Source organism: Lycium ferocissimum, chromosome 5 (genome assembly GCF_029784015.1).
Source record: "Lycium ferocissimum isolate CSIRO_LF1 chromosome 5, AGI_CSIRO_Lferr_CH_V1, whole genome shotgun sequence".
Classification (NCBI taxonomy): domain Eukaryota; kingdom Viridiplantae; phylum Streptophyta; class Magnoliopsida; order Solanales; family Solanaceae; genus Lycium; species Lycium ferocissimum.
Genome location: NC_081346.1, coordinates 8,157,071 through 8,170,535, shown reverse-complemented (window position 1 = coordinate 8,170,535; position 13,465 = coordinate 8,157,071). Strand labels below are relative to the sequence as shown.

The following is a 13,465-nucleotide window of genomic DNA, read 5'->3' as shown; positions in this document are numbered from 1 at the left end:
TAACAATCGTGATGACGTCACAATGTAATTGCAGAACAGCAGTTGGCAAAGAAGACTAATGGCAAAAGATAGTGGAAATACAAACAAAAGAAGAAAGATTGTAAAAGGGGGTGTTGAGGCATAATAGAATGAAGCCTCAACAACTAGGTATGGGATGGAATCTAAAAATTGCTGGGTCCGTAGTTGCAGTAAAACAAATTCTATATTTCACCCTTCTGTGTACACTGCCGTGGAGTTGATGTAACCCTGCAATGGCAGGGGAAGCTTCTATACAGGAAATCGATTATTAATTTATGTAAAAACGTTTTAATGTACTCTCCAGCATGCTCTCAAGTCTTCTCAGCCCATCGAAGTTCACCTCCCACAGAACTTCAAGAGTCTCCTCGAAGCAAAATCCTGCTTTCTCACTGTCTCACGGTGTTGAGAACTATCTTCTCTAAATCATTCACAGAAACTGCATGGCAGTGTTTTTTTCTTTTTCTTCTGAACAAGTGTTACCACCGCCAACATGATTTAAATGCTGCTACTTAGTGTTTCATCCTCATTAGATGGTTCTAGACACTCCCAAGGGTTTGAGTAGAAATAATCCTCTTCTTTGGGTCGGTCAAGAATAACCAACCTCTTTTTAGGGTTGCCCATACGTTCAGCATGAGCTTCCTTAACAGCATTAGAAAACTCATCCCATGTCAATGATCCAGCTGTATGTTGGTCTATCAAATCCACTAGAAGCTTTCTGTCCAACAAGATAGTTTTCTTGTACCCAAGATATCTACATACATAAGATGTTCGAGATTTTTAACACAACATAAAGAAATCTTCAAACCTGAAGTTAAACTAGTGCTGAAAATCAGCAAACCAATAAGAAAACACCATATGTAGCTAAAGTCATACTGAAACCAGCAAACCAACAAGAAAACCTCCTATGTAATGGGCATTACTAATTGGTAATGACTTCCAATCGAAAGCAAACCAGGTACATGGTAACCCAACACAAAATAAAAAGTTTCATCAGATGGATATACCTGCGATGTCCTTCAACAACTTTGGCCATGTTTCCATCATATGTAGGAACAAAGATATTACTCTCCAAAGAAACAAGATAGTCCAATGCAGCCATTTGAGAAGAGTGATTCTGAAAGAACATAAGGTCGGAAGGTTCTAGTAGTGTCTCCTTCCTCACCTGCCCAACATAAAATAGTGCAAACTGTGAGTCCACAAATTGAGGCAACATAAGCAGCTAAAAAACTAGCTTGCACGTTCTAATTACCAGATTAGGATAAGCTGCTGAAAGACTAGCCATTCGCCTTCGTCCACCATATATTTCTCCAGCGGCAATGTAAACTTGTATGCTGGAATCAATGTCCAACGCCCTTAAAGTCAGGGCAGTTTCTTCGGGTGTCAAGGGACAGAGACCATCTCTCCTTTTCAAATCTGAATTTATGATTTTTTCTTTCCACCATGGATAAGCATATCTGCAAAAGGATTATATCAGCCCAGCACTGAAAGACCACTAAAGACCGCCTCCACTTGATACAAGGATATAAATTTACCTCATTCTTGTCAACTCGTCAACCTCATCCTTGTTACATCCCTGACTACAGCCAGAAAAGGCTAACATATCCATTTCGTATCTCAGGTGGAGCACCATGAAGGGACCCTTTTGCCTGAGAAGTCGAATGACCTTTCTGCCCAACTCTTCTATCTGAGGGGTGAATTTCAAGGCGCCAAAATTTACTCGACAACGCAGTTTTTGAATTTCCATGGGTTGACCATTATTGGCAAGCCGAGCATCGGTTCTGTTTAAGTGAACAACTTTGTACTTCCGGATTAAGGGAAGAATCTGTAATCAGCAAATGTGACCATCAGTACTCACAGAAGAATGTTGAGTTACCAACCCACGTCATCAAAGAAGTGTGGCCTAAACCTACAAACCTGGTTATGGTAGTAAGAAATATCAGACCAACTGACAGGCGGCATGGTGTAAATCATTCCTAGCTCTACTCTCCTCTTCAGTCTTGGGGGTAGCTCTCTCAATATTCGGACTTCATCTCTCAAGGATTTTATAAAATGATCAACATCAAAAATATCTTGAAATTCACTGCAAGTCAAAAGTATTGTTAAGCATACCACATCATCACCCTTATATTTTAAGGAAGCAGTCCGTAATTAGAAGACAAAAATCAAGATACTCAAGGAGACACACCTTGGATCAGCCCAAAACGAGGTTTTATCCAGCTCAGGAACTATAAGAGTCACATTTAAATATCTTGCAATGGCAACCATATCACATATCTGCAACGATAAAACCGAGGACGGAGAGGAGAGACTCATCAGCTATAAAGCTCAAAATGGTCACCCTAATTGAAATACTTCATTACGCGACACTAAACTGATATTTATCTTAAGTAAGCCACTCACCGCAGACCTCATTTGATTCAGCCCTCCATTGCATGAAACCATAAGGTAACCATTATTCTTGTAAACCCCTGGATTTGAAATAATTATGCCAACTGTCAGGACTCGGGAATTTATGAAAAGATACGTTCTGAAATAGAAATTCGTAACACAACAAGGGAGGAAACAAATATCCAAGGAAGCAAATTCTCAACTTTGTTCAATTATCGTTGCACAAGAAGCTAAATAACCTGAATAAGGCCATGAACCTTTTGGTGATTTCAACTAAGATTCCCAAGCAATATATTCAAACAATTCAACCACATATATTTCACAAGTATCTCAATTATAGTTAGCATCAGGCCACCAAAAAAGGCGATCAGCAAAACATCCATTACACAAGCCATTACTTGAGATGATGTAATACCCAACGGCTATTTCACAATTTCACTAAAAATAGCCCATCTATGCTCTACTAAAACAGAATATGTACAACGATCTCTTTGCTTCCCACCAAACCTGACCAACTACAACAACAACATACCCAGTATAATCCTACGAGTGGGGTCTGGGGAGAGTAGGATGTACGCATACCTTACCCCTACCTTTGCGAGGTAGAGAGGCTGTTTCCGAAAGCTGACCAACTACGACACACAATATAAGTAAACAAAGCCACACCTGTAAGTTAAAAAGAATACTCACTTTTAGGTGGAAGAACTCTGGCAGGGACCTCAGGCACAACAAATGAAGCAGCAGACTCCTGTGAGAAACAAGAAGGCCAGCCTTTCAAAACTCTAGGACCCCATGTCTCCCCTAAAGTCATCAATTGAACCACACAAGTCCACAATAAAATCGAAGTTGTTGCCCTTATCATCCATAACTTCATTCTAGACCTCGACATCATTGAACTCTTCAATTTCTCCACACGACTATCACCTAAACCCCCTGTTTTGAACCCCATTACGCCCAATTTACTCTTTTGTCCCTCTATTCTGCACATATCCCACCCATACAACGAAATATCTTACCTTTCTTGTTTGTAGTTTTTCCCTCAGTGCAGTAATGAATTTACTCCAAAAAAACTCACGCCTTGTTGATAATGTAGTATCCAAAACGGGTCAAAAATTAAAGGAATTAATAAATCCTACACTCATAATTTGAAGGCAACAAGTGAGTGGATCAAACTGCTCAAATCTGATCCTTCAGTAAGGTGAACAAAACTTGTATTGTTAGATCTTCCAGAGACTGTTCATTCCAAAAGCAGCACCATAAACCCTAAATCTCTAGCACATTAAGGACAAAATCGACTTTTTGAGTAATAACGGAAACAAACCCTAACTGATTGATTAAAACAGTTTTTTTCTTAGGGATGAGAGAGATCAATAAATAAATGAGAAATGTGGGCAGAGATTTTGGGGTGGAGTTTTCCGGCGAGACGGGTGACGTGTCGCCGGAATCTGGTGCCGCCGCTGGTGAAGCGACGATGAGAGGGAAAAAAAGAGAATTGTGAAATGTGAAGAGGAGAGAGAAAATGAGAGACGAGAAATAGAAAAAAAGAAGAGAGAGAGAGATAAGAACACGCACCGCGTGGTGGGTTTAGGGGGACTGCTTATTGTGGGTGTGGTTATAGAGGTTCGTTATCAAATGCGGCAACTTCCACACTTCCCTTCCTGTTATTTTTATTTTATTTGTTTCCTCTTTCGTTTTTCTTTTTTTCAAATTTGGTCCAGCCAACTGCAAGTATTTGTAGTCTCAATAAGGTAATAGTTGTTATCTAAATATTTTTTTTTCTCTTTTGGTTATTTTTTAAACTAAGTTGTCTCTTTGAATATTTTTTTTTCCTTATTTGGTTTTAAATTAGATCAAGGTAATCTTTGTTTGATTATGTCATTATCAATTCCTACCATACAAATGAACAAATGGTATAACCTTATAAAGTATGTTACTGTAATGTGATTAATATATTGTAATAATATGTTTAGGTCAATTCGTACTTAGTGAAAATAAGCCATAAGCCCATAAATTTGATGAATGGAATTAAGAAAGGACTTCCCTAAAAAAAAAACTAATCATATAAAATCTATTTGTAGTCGAGTTACAAATCTTTTTTATGTTTGTGGCTCTCGTTCGCCAAAAATATTTGCGTCCCTCCCCATCTATAAGAGTAGTGACTTTGTTCACTTTTATCAAAGGTTTATAACCTTCGATAACTATTGGTAAACTTGACATTAAATAAGCAGTTCGTCTTTATTTTATCTTACTTGGGTGTGCTTGTCCTTAATATACATATATACATTTTTCTTTTACTTAAAATATATATTGTAATTTTCATTTTCTGCTACGTGTCTTTCTTTTTTTCTCTTCACATGAATCAAACGAGTTTATTGGAAAATAATTTAGGAAATTGAAACTTGATCGTGATTCGTGAGCTAAAGTTGGGCATTTGACTGTTAATTGGCTGTCAATCTTTTCTCAAAGTGGGGACAGGTGGAAAAAAATAGAACATCCATTCAACAACTAAATAAGCAATAAAAAAACAAAAACAGAACAATGAGAGGAAAGATAAAAGGGCAGCAAACTTTGGAGTATGAAGCCGGGCACACCAGATTCCTCCACGCATTGAACAGTGATGATGAATTATAAACCAAGGCAAATTTGGAAAATACTAACCAATAAATGAGAGCCAGCTGTATGCTATCGGTTAGGGCCCCACTACTATAAATCCAGTCAGACGTGTCAAAGATCGAGCCACATTGAATTTACACGTGGCTCCATGAGATGACTGTACAACAACCTCTGTATCGCCGTATTTTAATGGCATATAGAGACACCGACAATATCTCGCGATACTTCTGTGGTTGGAGTAAGAAAAACCTTTATTTTTGGCTTTTCACCACCTTATGTTACCTTTTTTATCCACATTCTTTTGACATATCACGATTTACTTTTTTAGTTGCTGTTTTAGTTTTACTTTTTGTCCCTCTTTATTTACTATATTACTGTGTCATGGAAGTGCCAACACCAGAGTGAATTGATCCCTACTTTCTATTTCCATCAGCTTAACTCTAAATTGGTAATTTAATTAATTTGATTTAGAGGTCAAGGACACGCAGATTATAATGATCAAATATTAACTTTTCGATGCTAATAACCATAATAAGACAAATAAACAAAAACAAACTGTAAAACAATAAAGGAAAAGTAGGAAAAAAATCTTATTGAGTTGTCTGTCCCTGGGAAAGTATTGCTTGTTAGAGATTGAGAGCTTATACAGTTGATGTGATGAAAATCAGATGGGATGCAAATGAGGGAGAGGGATGTATTTATAGTCTAACCCTAAGTAACGTATCTTGTATATTCGGCTGCTCATAATGATCATTATCTGCACGTTGAGTATGTTACACAAGTGGATACGTAACCGTCGAAGTGGATTAGGAATCAGTTCACTCGTGAGGCTTATCATAACCAGGCATTTGATGACTTTTCGGCCATTCGACCCCGGATCGAAACCATTTGTTACCAGCCTAACAAGTTCAAACCGTACTTGGTTTAAGCCGGAGAGTGATGTCCGGTCATTAATTGTCTTGGGCTCTGGCTGACGTTGGCCTTGCTAAGCTGGTTCTGACTACACTCGATCTTCCACGCGATATCTTTTTGAATTATCCACGTATCTGATTTGTAATTTGACCAACACACTATATACAAATAAATAATACAAAGCCAATTTAAAATTTACAATATCAAATGAACAAGAGAAAGCAAATGAAAAAGCAAATAAATATTCTGGTTGCGGTACAATAATGATTAGTTTAAATTGTGTAACTGATGTCACTAATTGTTTACTTTTCCTTGTTTAACAATAATTAGAATAGTACACATCTTAAATGTGGCTGTTAGTAGTTGATTAAAAATAACATCTAGATATTTTTAGGCAAAATAAAGAAAATAGGAAATCATGGGCGTCTGAATAGGAGAATTAAATTGCAGCACTGACCAATTTAACTCCATCCTATGGAAGCAGCTAAGAGCCAGGGAAAACTTATAATGTACTAATCATTTAAGAGACCAAGAAGATAAGATCTGAGGGTTGAGACTTTACGAGTAATAAATAGCATAGAACTTAACTTATCCTCGGAATATTTCTCAAATACTCTGTTTAAAATTTTCTTTTATCTATGTTATAATAGAGCATCAAACGACAAAACACAAACTGATGAAAAGCACTACAAAATTTTCAGCCTCTTTTTACCTACCTGTTAGACACGATATAAAATTTAAGGCAAACAAAAACAAATTTTACATAAAGTTTAGCCTAATGCTCCCAAAATACATTTGAAAATTCAATTAAAGAGGCCTAAGCTCATAGGATTGAACCTTCTTTACATGTTTTTTAAAACCCATGGGGTGCAATCGTCCAGAGGTGGACGTTATTGTCCGAGTCCAATATATTCGATAAAAAAAATGTAAACACATATTAAAATCCAACATGTATCATATTAGAATTCATGGTTTTAAAATATAATATTCAATGTCAAAAATTTAAAAATCGAATCCATTAAATTTAAAATTATGAATCCATTTATGATAAGATCTATTGGTGATTTCTTAAAATGGTGGAAAATATTCGAGACATAAGAAAGCTGTAGTAAACCCTTTATTAAAGCAAAGACAAAATCGCCTCAAAATTATTCAACAGATATGCAGATTGTATAGATGGTGAAACTCCATTTTCGGAAGAATATATAGTATCGTAGGCGAGAAGTACGCTAAGCGATAAATTGAAAAGGGACAGGAAATGACAACTGGATCTTTCATTGATGCGGCCGTACCGTTAGAGTGTCGGTACCACCGTTATAACGGCAAGTTAACTTTAAGAGGAGTTTGAGTAGGTGAGAGAGTACGTGTCAGAACGGTCGATTGGGGGGTCACGGGTTAAATGAAACAATTAAGGCCTCTTTGGGCTGAACCTACTGCTATTGGTGTGGCCCACAACCCGATTCATATTTGGGTTGTTTCTCTTTGTGGGGCAAAGTATTATTGTCAATGTGGGTCTTGACAGATTCTATGGACCACTTCTGTACATGTCACATTCATCATTTTTACCAATTAGATGTCACACCACGCCTCACTTTTTATATTTCACTTTGAAGTAAAATTTTACTAGTAGAGTATTTTCTCATGCGATCGTGTTTGATTGGTCATGTTATTTTAAAAAAAAAAATTTAAGAGTATTTAAAATAAGTTATATATATTTGTATGGTTATAAATTATTATTTTTTTTGTTGATAAATAAACGGCAACCAAAGATTTTCTTTAACGCGTACAGGTAAACCTCCCCACAATATAATAGCACAAGGGAGGTAAACCGTAATAGATAAGTCACGTTCGACAAGCTCGGCTGAGAAAACATGCATGGAATTTCGAACTTGAGACCCCTAATTTGGGAGATCACCTGCTCAACAAACTAAGCCAACCTTGGGATTAAGTCATCTTATTAAAAATAAAATAATTATTTTACAGGGACAGAGGGATTAACAAGTAAATTTTTTTTGACTTTGGATAAAAAATATTAAATACGTCTTTCAATATTCAAAATGTAATTCAACGGAAAATTTGGCTATGATCTTTATTCTTTCTATTGATCTCCCAATTATAAAACGACCGAAATAGTATAAACCACCAATCAAAATGGTGACGCTTAAAAGTTTAATAATAAGAGCAATTTATACAAATGTAAATATTAACCTCAAACAGGAGGTGGCAACTTTTGATTGTATTGCCAGCGAATGTATGATTTTTTAGTTCAGTCTTCTTGTTATTATAATTTTAAATATTATGGAATGTCAAACTGAAAATTTTAAAAAAATGAGTGAAGTCGTGACTAGTTGAGATAAAATTATAGAAAACAAAAAATTATTAGCGCAAAAGATATTCTACTACTAAGAGGTCCACGATTAAATGATAATTCCTAATCAACTACTCTAATTCCTCTCAGATTACGATTGATAGAATATATTTTACATTCTCCAATGACATAATTTTGAACCCCAATGATACTACTAATGTATCCTAGAAATAATATTCTTTATTATGAAACTGAAGTAAATATATTTTAAATTTTCCAATGATATAAATTTACCAATTCTATGGCATGTGTTGAAAGATCAATTGATGCACCAATCACGCGAAAAAGAAATAACAGCTGTGTTTGTCAAATATATTTATTTTGATTCGCTGGCTTCTTCAATTGTTGGCAGTATCTCATTTAGCTGCTTGGACCCCGGTTTCCATGAACCTTAGATGAGTAGATGGGCTGGATTACATCTTTAATTTTTTTTTCCAATTTTAGTAAATTTCATTTTCACTTTTCTCTTTCTGCTAAAATAAGCAAACGAAGTTTGCAATTTCGTACCTCTGATTAGCCTAACAAAGGAGAAACCTAAGGCCCTATTAATTTGGCAGCACTTGTGGAAGTAAATTTTAATTTAAACTAGGCTTAATGCATATGCAACCCTCTAAATTTGTCCTTTTTTTTCATTTTGGCAAATTAACTAAGTGTTGTTTCTATTGATCCCTGAACTTGTCCTCAAGTGTGTCTATCAAACCCCTAAATCTGATTTTTAGTAGAAGCAAAAATTAAATTAGGGAAATGAAGTTGAAGAATATTCTATACATGTGGTAAGCTACTTTTGGAAATTATGGATGATGTTTCTTGGTTTCGCTTTTCCATGCCGACAAATTAATTAAGAGCTACTCTTTTTTTTCCCTCTCAATTACTGCTAATCTTAGCTAAAAGATGACATAATTAAATTAGAATATATATTAGCATGTTGCTACATTGAAGATGGAATATTATGTAAGTCGGATTGTGTTTGATAGACACACTTGAGGACGAGTTCAGAGGTTCAATAGGAACAACACTCAATTGAGATGTCAAAATGAAAAAAAAAAAAAAAAAAAAAGAGATAAATTTAGGAGGCCGCATATGCATTAAGCCTTTGAACTACCACTACATTATGTTTAGTTTCATAAAAGGAGAAAGGCAAATGACATAAATACGGAAATGAGCTATCCAAATATGGTGAATGCATTAAATTATACTTGTAATTTATTAAAGCTAAGTGATAATTTGGAGTAAACATGTATATTAATTAATCATCATCATATTGGTAAAACTCAAAGTATATATCATGCTTATAGAGTATCTATAAGCATTTTGTCATAAATTATTTAGGAATTTTCTTCTGGTCATGTGTCTCACATATGCTAAACTACTGCAATAAAATACATTTTTTTTTATCCAGCTCATCTTTTGACTTGACATAAAGATTAAGAAAAAATGAAAAACTTAAAATAAATTTTAGATATTTGTGTGGCTAGATATAAATCTTTTATTTAATGTAAAAGAGGAATTTTAAAGTTAATTTTTTTTAATTATAGAAATGTGATGTTCTTCTTAAGATAAAATAAAAGGAAAGGGTGCCACATAAATTAGGACGGAGAGAGTATACATTAAGGAATTGTGTAATTTTATAAACTTTATAGTAAAAGTGAATAAGTAGTTTAAATCAATGAATTTAGAGCAGATGTGTGGCAGACTCACCAAAGAAAAAATTGACAATTTGGGACTCCATGAATGAAACGTGGTAAAATATATTCTAATCTATTGTTAGTTTGTTACTATCTAGTATATAATAGTCTACTGTTTTTCCCCTTTGGCATAGCCACCATGTGAGAGTTGACACACATATCACTTCATTACTAACATCCCCATCTATAATCATGCCAATTGTCATCATTAAACTGAATTAGGACCACAAATAAAGTCCATAAAGATGGTGCGCAATTTTCTGTCTTATATCAATACTTTGGAAGGTTTTACTATATATGGGTCATTACCCTATATATCATCTGTTGTCGTTATAGCAATAAATATAATACTTGTTATACAGATCCATTGCTGTACAATTTAATTTAGACAATGATTTGTCTATACTTCACATCGTGATTCATGCAGAATGATTTGGTGTAAATTAACTTCGAATACAGATAAAACTATTACCATCTGTTTACCCTCTCAACTGTGAACCAAGCAGAATTAAAAGCCAAATTAATAGAAAAGTTGTAGTGGGGCTTTCAACTACACTTGTCTAGTATGTTCCCTTTTTAACTCATTAGGTCAGCCAGAACCACCAAAAAAAAAAAAAGAAGAAGAAGAAGAAGATAGAAAGTCATTTTATGGTTGTCAAGACAGAAAGATCACTACGTAAATATCAAGAATGCAGTATCTAGACATTTTTTATACTTCAAGTTCACTCTAGAAATATGTAGAGTAACGAAATTAAAGCAATCTCCATTGTCTTTCTAATTTATTGCTTTCCTTTTTCGTGATTGACATGAAGTTACTGCTTCATCCCTAAACTCATTCCATTCTGAAAGGAGGAAAATTGAAGGTAAATTCCACCACGTGAAGAGTCAGTAACTCTTAACTGTAATCAGTAACCCTTTCACACTGGAAAAAAGAATGTACCCTCTATGCTAATTCCTAGCATAACATACATTCTTTATTGTTTCAACTAGTGGTGGATCCAGAATTTTTATTCAGGGTGTTCGGAAAAAAGAAGAAGCTAAATATACACTATAATTTTTTGCCGAGGGTGTTCAAAAGTTAATATATGCACATAAAAACAGAAAAAATTTACCCTATATATACACTCTCCAATTTTTTTGCGGGTGTTCGCGAACACACGACAACACCTGCATCCGCCCCTGGTCTCAACTATCATTTCTGACAACTTGAATAATTGTACTTACCTTAGCGAAACTGTTATTGCGGTAGATTTTAATACTAGCTAATAAGTACTTGGTCCAACTTACTAATGCAACATGCAGTTTCTTATGGAAAAAAAAAAAGAATAAAGAAATATTAAAAGGAGTGCGTGGGTTATGGAGAGAATGTACAGATCACTAAACATGAACAACTACTAAATGGAGCCAAAATCAGCAAGAAATATCCGTTTAATCATTTAATCATTATAGATGCTGTATAGCCTGGAACTATGGAACGAAGAATTAAATATCAATCATCAAAAAATTAAAATTATTAAAATATAAAGAAGGAAAATATTAATTAGTGGCGTGGGAGGAAACACATAATATAAAGCCAGAATAGAGACAATTCGACAACTCAATCTGCTAATAATACCAAAACAAAATGAAACATATGACATACATGGTTGAGAAGAAATCTTGAATAATAGGATCTTTTAAGCAACTAGCATATGTAATGACAGATGTTTTTTGCTTCGAAATACTATTCTAACATACTACTAAAATCCTATGGTTCAAATAGAGGCCAAATTTTAAGAGAAACGACGTCGATGTGTTTATGTCCCGACGGGAGAGATATTTTTAGAATGAAGAGATGACAATAAGATACCTTTCTATTAATTATTCTTTCAATCATTAAATATTCACAATTGTTAGAACCTTTTTTCTTTGCACTTCTAACTCTTTACTTTGAAAAGAAATTTCAATTCTTTTCCAAAAGTTGTCCAAACAATACCTTGAGAAGGGGTTTTCTTTTTGCAAACAAAGACTTTCTTACTTTATTACTCGTAATAACTAAGGTTGTCATATAATTGGATCATAAGAAGTAAGAAGTAATATATACTTTTTTGGACAAAATAACTTAGTAGTGGTTGACATGGTAAAAGATGTTCCAGACCAAACTAGCTAGGTCCAAATCTTACTTTTGTTTTATTTTATTTACAATCTCAATTTGTTGCAATCATATTCTTTTTTACTACAGTACTATTCCTTGTATTGATCACTGAAAGGAATTGATGATTGAGAAAGGAACCAATGCTGCATGGGCGACCGACGAAGTACTCATTCATAATCACAATTGAATTTGATCTAATTAGACTCTAATTGCCATGTGTTATCTTTTGATACGTTCAACTGTCAAATCCGTATTTTGACCCATACATATCCTTAATTGGAAAATAAAGAAATAGGCTTAATGCATATGCACCCCCTAAACTTGTCCCTTTTTTCCATTTTGACACCTCAACTAAGTGTTGTTCCTATTGAACCCCTGAACTTAGCCTCAAGTGTTTCTATCAAACACAATCCGACTTATATAACATATGGTGAGTTTCATTTTTTTTAGCCTTGCGCGTGAATGTCAATCGCATCCTACGTGAAAAATTCAACCAATTAAAACACCTCATCCATTTTAATTATATATATCAAATAAGAAGAAGTGTGTTACTATGTTATACAAGTGAAGAACCACCACTCAAACCAATCAAATAACAAAACTGAAAAATAAGAAATCAAAATTGTAAACTAAAACTGAATAAAAACTGAAAACAAAAACTGGAAAATCAACACTAGAAACTAAAACTGGAAAATCAAAAATTGAAAAATAAGAAACCAAAACTAAAAACTAAAAAACCAAAATCAAAATTCAATATCTGATGTGTATAATTAAAGTGGGTGAGGTGTTTTAATTGGTTGAATTTTCCATGTAGGATGCTATTGACATTCAAGCGCAAAGCTAACAAAAATGAAACGTAAGTCGGATTGTGTTTGATAGACACACTGGGCAAGCTTCGGGGAGTTGCTCATAAGAGCAAACAACACTTAAATTGAAGTTACTAAATGGAAAAATGGGGCAAATTCAAGGGGGGCATACGCATTAAGCCAAAGAAATAAAAGTACATAGGTTATGTACAAAATTCATCAAACACGAACAACAATTAACTGAAGCCAAAATTAGGACGGTATAATCTGTTTAATCATTTAATTATTACACATGTACGTTTGGAATCTCATGATAGATTTTAAACGAGTATATGCTGTAAGGCCTGTTATATATTATTGAAAGAAGAAGCAGTATCAATAATATATCAAATAATTACTCATAATAGGACGGAAGAAAAGTTGCTTTGGAGGAAACACATCATGTAATGCCAGAAATAGTGACAATTCATCCGACGGCTCTGCTAATAATCCAAACAAACAACAATATGTCTCATAGTTGAGACGAAATGTTTGCTGACTA

At 34.4% G+C, this 13,465-nt stretch overlaps 1 protein-coding gene across 1 annotated transcript; it reads right to left on the bottom strand.

The window, feature by feature from the left end:
* On the bottom strand, positions 1 to 3,980 carry LOC132055794 (rhamnogalacturonan I rhamnosyltransferase 1-like). Its single transcript, XM_059447780.1, has 8 exons — positions 3,097 to 3,980; positions 2,419 to 2,486; positions 2,204 to 2,292; positions 1,933 to 2,098; positions 1,551 to 1,840; positions 1,268 to 1,472; positions 1,023 to 1,180; positions 1 to 769 (listed from the first exon to the last, which is right to left on the bottom strand). The coding sequence occupies exons 1-8, from the start codon at positions 3,392 to 3,394 to the stop codon at positions 514 to 516; spliced, it is 1,530 nt and encodes a 509-aa protein (XP_059303763.1). The 5' UTR covers positions 3,395 to 3,980; the 3' UTR covers positions 1 to 513.
* Positions 3,981 to 13,465: the final 9,485 nt, after the last annotated feature.